This window comes from Charadrius vociferus, unplaced genomic scaffold, assembly GCF_000708025.1.
Source record: "Charadrius vociferus isolate BGI_N301 unplaced genomic scaffold, ASM70802v2 scaffold472, whole genome shotgun sequence".
Taxonomy (NCBI): Eukaryota; Metazoa; Chordata; class Aves; order Charadriiformes; family Charadriidae; genus Charadrius; species Charadrius vociferus.
In genome coordinates this window covers 796158-802836 of record NW_009647735.1, presented here as the reverse complement: position 1 = coordinate 802836, position 6679 = coordinate 796158, and the positions used below count along the sequence as shown (strand labels likewise).

Sequence of the window (6679 nt, the reverse complement as noted above, 5' to 3'; positions counted from 1 at the left end):
GTTAATGTTCATAGTCAGGACTCACCAGTTCCTGAGGAGCAGAAGAGAACTTTCAGTGTTTCTGCTGTCTTCCTGGTGGCATGTTCCATCACCTAATAAAACTCTCCTTGAGATTACAAAGTTTTTCCTAACATATAACCTAAATGCTCCCTGCTGGTTAGTTTATCCCTGCTGACTAATAACAAGACCTGATATCTCTTCTTACTAAAACATCCTTACTTGCAGTTGCAGGCATTTTCAGCAATTTTCCTAGGCTGAACAGACTAATTTTTCCTAGGCATTTCTTAGAAATTCTCTTAGACATTACCTTGCATTGCTAGTGCCCAGCTGTGCATCTTTTCCCCTGGTTCCCGTTAAAAACCCAGTGTTGTGCAATAAGAGCACATGTTTTGACGCAAACCACTTAGGAAATTTTGCCCTGCCCATGCAGTCCTTTTTTAGTACGCATCTTATTTACATTATCTACATGTATAGCAGCCATCCATGAAACAGTCCCATCCCTCATGGGAAACCAGCAGCATCACTTGTGCTTTTACATCTCCAAAGTCAGCTCTTTCTCCATTCCTTTCTTCTCACCCCAGGCCGTACCGCTGGGCTGCAGAGGTGGGATGACACACACCGACTTCGACCGATTCTGTTTCACTTCCCGAACCTTTTCTGCGTTCCCCGCTGCAGGAAGAGAATAACACCAACTTGCATGAGAAATGTTCTCCTTTGTGAGTCAACAGGAATAAAGAACTACCAAGAGCTACAGAGGTGGCCGTTTGCTCATTGGGAATGAGCTATTCCACTGCAAGGATCACTTTTTAATTACAGAACAGAAGACAAAGATCAGTACTGGGGGGTGGGGGGAGGGGAATGGAAATTTAAACCCTATTTTGTACTTTGACATACATTACGTGTCTGGATCAATATAATCATTATTTTGTCAGTGCCCACCAGCAACTATGCAGCACAATAATTCCCATCAGTGACCACCTTAAAATAGCTTTTCAAGATGCCGGTGTCCTGCTGGAGCACCTAAAATTTCACTTTGCCACATGAAGTGATTATTTTTTAAGCAGTCACAATGGAAGGGTTACAGCCTCCTTCAGCCCTGTCGTCAGGGTATGTCAGCGCCGTTGTGCTCACGTTTTCCCTGGGGCAAAAAAAACCCACCCAGAAACACTGCTTTTTATGACTTTGCTCTGCTTATACTCATGTTTTTCTTCAGGAAGAACATAGTTTAAACATTTATAATAAACTGTGGATTAAAATAGCTACATCCCCAGCAGACGTCCATATTATGAACTCACAAATGCCACACAACTGTGTTTCTTCCGTCTACTCCTGCAAACCTGCAGTAAGATACCTTTGTGCAGATAACATGCTGGTTATTCTATGGCTCCTTACTCAGTGAGTTTTTAGTTAATTGTTTGAAGAAAATTACAAAAGAAGAAAACACTAGAAATAGAAGGGCGCAAAAAGATTGAAATGAAACAATGATACTTTCTCGCTTCTTAGATATTTTCCCAGTACATACGTAATGAAGAAATATTCTGTATGTTACCGTTAGACCCAGCCCCTTAGCCTAACTCAGCCCATACCTGGAGGGAACGTTACTTTCAGGATCAACAAACGCTGAATCTTTTCAATCATCACTTTTACAGTCATGATTGTGCTAAAAGGTGTTGTGCCAAGTATTGTAAAAACTCAGTGCTCCGTTTCCCACTGAACATCTCATTGTGGTTCAGAGGCTAAAAAGACACTGTCCTCTGCATTTTGAAAGACGCATTTTACAGTTTTGATGAGCTACATGTTGTGTGAGGCTTCATTCATATTAAACCACTTTTCTTAAGTGAGAAAACTAAGTTTTCAGTTATCTAGAAACTGAGCTTGGGCTTACAAAAACATGAGGTCTTGAGCCACTGATCTTTCAGTAACAGATGTTCAGAATAGACAGTGCTGCTAATGGGGCACTCAAAACGCATTTTAAAAATACTTAGCAACCAAAAAAAAAAAAGAACTTAATTTTTTGAAAGCATTTGGGCGTGAACTTCATTCTTCCAAGTATCATTCATTTTTATAAGGTTTTAGTTTATGCATTAGCTTCACCACAGGCAGAATGACCTGCAATTACTGTCAAACACCTTAGGGCTTGGTGGAATATGAAGAACGGTACCAGTGTCAAATGCTTACCTGGCTGGACAGGGGGGAAAAGAAAACTCTGCCTAAATTCACGCGCCTCCTTGCAGCACACAGGTAATAAGGAGGTCAAACACCCGAACTGGGACACATTTCTCACTGCGTTGTTTCCCAGCACCACCACCTGCCCCCAGCCGCTGCCTGGAGCGCCTTCACTGCCGGCCGTGCACCCCAGCGCACGCCGAGTCTTGGCTCAGGTGGGGCTGAGATGGGGCACTGGGGCTGTGAGGGCTCTCTGCTCTCCTGGATTGCTCATGATGCTCATCTAAGGAGCCCTACTTTGTCCCGCAGGCTGGAGCAATGCCCCTGCCGCCCTGCCTGCTGCTGCCCTGCCTGCTGCCGCCCTGCCTACAGCCACCAGTGGGCAACGTACAGCCCAGGTCTCCCTGCAGCGAGGTAGGGAGGGCAGGAGGCTTTGCCTTAGCTGTCTCCCAAATCCCAGCCCTGCAACAGACACGCCATGGACCTCAGCACATCCTCCCTGCCACCTGCTGGGCCATCCCATGGGCACGGGGCAGGGTGAGCAGGGGAGGTAGGAAAGTGGCCGGCACCCACCAGCTGCCCAGCTTACCCGTGAAGGAGCGGCACAGCCTGGGCTGCGTGCTGGAGTCGCCCTGCGCTGAATAGGAGTCTTCCTTCTGTGATTAAGGAAGAAAAGTACTTTAATGCATTTATGAAGATTGCTAGCAAGTCTGTTAATGACACTCCTGCTTCATAAACAAGCCATTTGCAATCCCCGAGGACTCCGTTTCCATTTGTTTTACTTTTGCCAAGAAAAACAAAAAGAACTATTGCTAAAAATAGACCAGCTAGATGGCAGGAAATATTTACAAACGCTGACTTGTTTCAAGTTGGTGGAAGAGGACTGAGCTCTCCAGGAGTGACTGAGCAGACAGGGTGGGAAGGAGCAGCCCTGGGGCAGGAGGATGGGGCAGTGCGGGAGGCAAAGCCCATCCCCAGGACAGGGATGTTTCTCACCTTGGCTGCTCCCCACCTCGGCCGCAGGCCAAGGAGACAGGTAACAAGCTTGCACTAACGAGCTCCCTGTCCTTTCACTCCAGTGCTAACCTCCACCCTCCAGGAAAAAAAAAAAAAAAATAAAAAAAATCAGGTAGCACAATGCTGCCTGAATTGTTCAGTGCTTGTGTAAACGGGGAATAAGTCTCTTGTGCAGCTGTGATTTGGCACCTCGGTCCAGAAACCCAGACTGCCAAAATAACTCTGGACACCTCCCAGCCTGGTTTTGTGTTTTGTTTCAGTTTGCTCTCCTCCCTCCCTAACGAGGACCGATGCCCTCCATCCCTTGTTCGCACTTTTATTGACCATTTTAATAACAATGCCTTCCCGGCTCCGGCAGCAGCGCCCGGCTCCCTGGAAAGCCATTCCCAGGGGCATTTAACGATTCTCAGAGCATGCTCCATGAAAGGGCTCCGACATAATTACCAAAGGCAGTATGTCATTTACGCACATGGCTTACAGGCAGCTCCAAATAAGCTCCTTCTGGGGGAGTGTACTCGTGTTTTGGCAGAAGAAAAGAGAACGAAGTTGCCTGGCTACAGGTGCAAGGATTTTCTGGGTGCTCAGTGGTAAATAAAAGCTATCCTGGGTCTCAGAAACCACCCTGCCAGCGTATTCCGTGTTGGACCCTTGCCTAAAATAAGGCAAGCCCAAAATCCAGACAGCGTTCAGAGCCAGCATGATGCACAGCTCCAGGAAGCAGCAGTCTTGGGAAGGAATTTTGTCCTTAGGCGGAGGAAGGCGAACTTTCTGCTGGAAACAGATAGTCTTGGAGTTAATCCTCTGGGCTACAATTCAGATCTGAAGTCACCTCGTAGTCCTGCCAAGGTTTCTCTGCCTGGTATAAATCATTTAACCTGCGCCGTTGGCTCAGGAAGGATGAGGATTGTTCTTTTCTTACTTCTGTTCTCTACCTTCCCTATTCACTCTGCAACCCCTCCTTGGCAGGGGCTTCTAACGCAGCACTGCTGTAAAAGCAAAGGCTGACACCTAAAGTGCAGTAGACCCCCACGGCACCTAAAACCACCCAGGTTAGAGAGAAGAGGTGATTCACCCTGGCTGAAGCCAGGTGCTGGCCATACACCAGTGCCTGTCCTGGCGAAGGTACCGATTTGTCTGCGCCAACTTTGGAAGGAGATGGATTGTCCATCGGGTGAGATGAACTGCACTCTTGGCTCCTCCCCAGCCTGGTGGAGCCAGAGACCTACAGAAAGGTGTTCTTCCATGCATACCTTCTTTTGTGGTGACTGGTACAGTGGGAAAAGACCAACCAGCACCTGATATATTATGAGATGAATCTAACTGAGCTGCCACAGCTTCATATTTTAATAGCAAAGGACTAACCAACTTCGCTAAAAAAGAAAAATATGTATGCAGACAGCCAGTGAGCAGGAAAAGCAGTGTTTCTACTGAACCAAAGGGATTTTTTAATTCTTCACTCAGCTGATAGCACTTAATTGATTGAATGCATCGCCAAAGATTTTTTCAAATAGACTGGCAATAGAAGACGTGCAGGCGTTTCACCAGCACCATAGGGGTTTCAGTGGCCCTTTCCTGGAAGTTTGTTTCACGTTTCCTTGATTTCCAGTTGGGTTTGCAAACACAGTTGTAATGCTTCCATCTCGTGGTGAAATGTAGAATAGAAAAATGTGTGGCATGCATGACAGCGTCTGATTTTTTCTTGCTCACTCAAAACCTGGAAGACCAAACCCTTCCCTTTGGGACTACAAAAGATGGAGTATCTGACAATTAGAAAAATCTCAAGGTCTAACTAGCTATATTTTTCATTCATCTCTTTTTCAAACAGGAAAATGCCATTTGCTTGTCAACTTGGCATGAAACTAAATCTGAGTGGCTTAATTTATTCCCCAAAATTTAAAATATCGAGCCACTTTTAATGGGTTGAAGTCTACTTTTTAGCAGCGTTCCTTCTTTCTGCTGACAAATTCTGTAATCTGTCCTCCTACAGCGTGAAGTAACAGCATTCACCCACTCTCCCACCTCATGTTAATATTCCAGGGCACTTTTAGAACATTATCCCATCATTTTTGGGTATTGCTTTACTTCTCTCTGCAGTAAAATGAGGCAGCTATTCCAAAACGTTAGCAGATAAGCTGCTGATCACACAAAACACGCCTGGCTTTTCCTTTTGGGTGCAGAGGGATACTTCTTGGGCTTGGTGTCACCCTTACAGATGTCACCGGAATCAGCTCTCAGTATTTACATCCACTTCACTTAGACCGGCACAAAGCAAATGTAGCTGCTGTACAGATCCGTCATTAGCACCAACAAATTACTCCGATGAGACCGTAGTATTCAGCATCCAATTGGCATTTTGCATAATCCATAGGAGCACTCACCACCATCCATAAACCAGTATAGAGACAGAGCAAATTTTGCTGCTTTTGCAATTCCCCCCAAAATATTCTGTCCTCTGAAAGGCCAGCTGTGAGCGTTCACAGTAACAGGAGAAGTGGTCTTCCCAGAGGTGCTGAATTTCCTACCAAACACACCGCCGTACCGAATGGGAGCAGCAGAGAAGAGGAAAGCAGGAGCGCAAGGGTTAACAATCAACTGTCCTTAAAGTATGTAACATCGTGCTCAAAATCAGCCCGAGTTTGATGTTGTTCTTTTGAAGTTTAATTATACCAAATGTTCTACAGGAACATGCCATGTTCTCGCCTATCTATTTTGAATTGTAAGTACCAATCAGCATGTAAATGATCAAATTAAATCTTTTAAGTTGTTTGCAAGAGCCGGAACACCTTTCTGTGAATGGAGGGCTGAGAAGCAGTGGCATTTGGTGTGTTACTGCCGTTCTTGGTGAGCTCTTCAATGACTGGTATTTGAACAAAGAAATCAGAGTGGAAGAAAGCCTGCGGCAGTCCCGAGTCCTTGCGCTGTCGTGGAAAATTACTATCTAAATAAAGAAAGATAAATTATTTCTTTTTAAAAGGTCGTTCTGTTCTCCTTAGTGACGGAGCCTTGCTGCCCAGATTAGAGACCACAGTTTGCACTCGGAGAGTGCTCTAGCTCAAGATTTGGAGAAGCAGGTGAAATTTAGGGATGGCTCAGCAATTACTGCTGCTGAGCTGGGGGTTTGGGAGCAAAATACGGTGGGGGTTTTCCTCTACAGCAAAAGTTACAGAGGATGAGAGAAACTGAAAAGACCAAGCCTGCTCCTCATGCACCATTCCTGGACCATTTCATCTTTCCACGAGGAAATGTTGGCTCAGCTTCTCTCACTGATTTCCAGAAGTCAGAAAAAGTCTTCACCAGTCACAGACACTGTATTTACCTTGTTTCTCCCCTATTTCAGAACATGAACCAATGTGGAGCTGCACCAGCAGTAAATTTGGACTCAAAATGGTTCTCTCAGGAATCCGGTATGCAACACTTCTCTCTGTTTTACTTTCTTCAAGTCTGCCCAGAAATGTAGCTGCTTTTAAAAACAAAAAATCACCTCCAGAATAAATAA

General features: G+C 45.5%; 1 protein-coding gene across 1 annotated transcript in view; it reads right to left on the bottom strand.

The window, feature by feature from the left end:
- Positions 1-532: 532 nt before the first annotated feature.
- The window catches only part of LOC104283572 (sodium/hydrogen exchanger 2-like), a 29020-nt gene continuing 22873 nt past the window's right edge, over positions 533-6679 (bottom strand). The window contains exons 11-12 of the mRNA XM_009881772.1: positions 2756-2822; positions 533-669 (exon numbers count right to left, since the gene is read on the bottom strand). Coding sequence (XP_009880074.1) covers positions 533-669; positions 2756-2822 — 204 coding nt within the window. The remainder of the gene's footprint in view (positions 670-2755; positions 2823-6679) is intronic.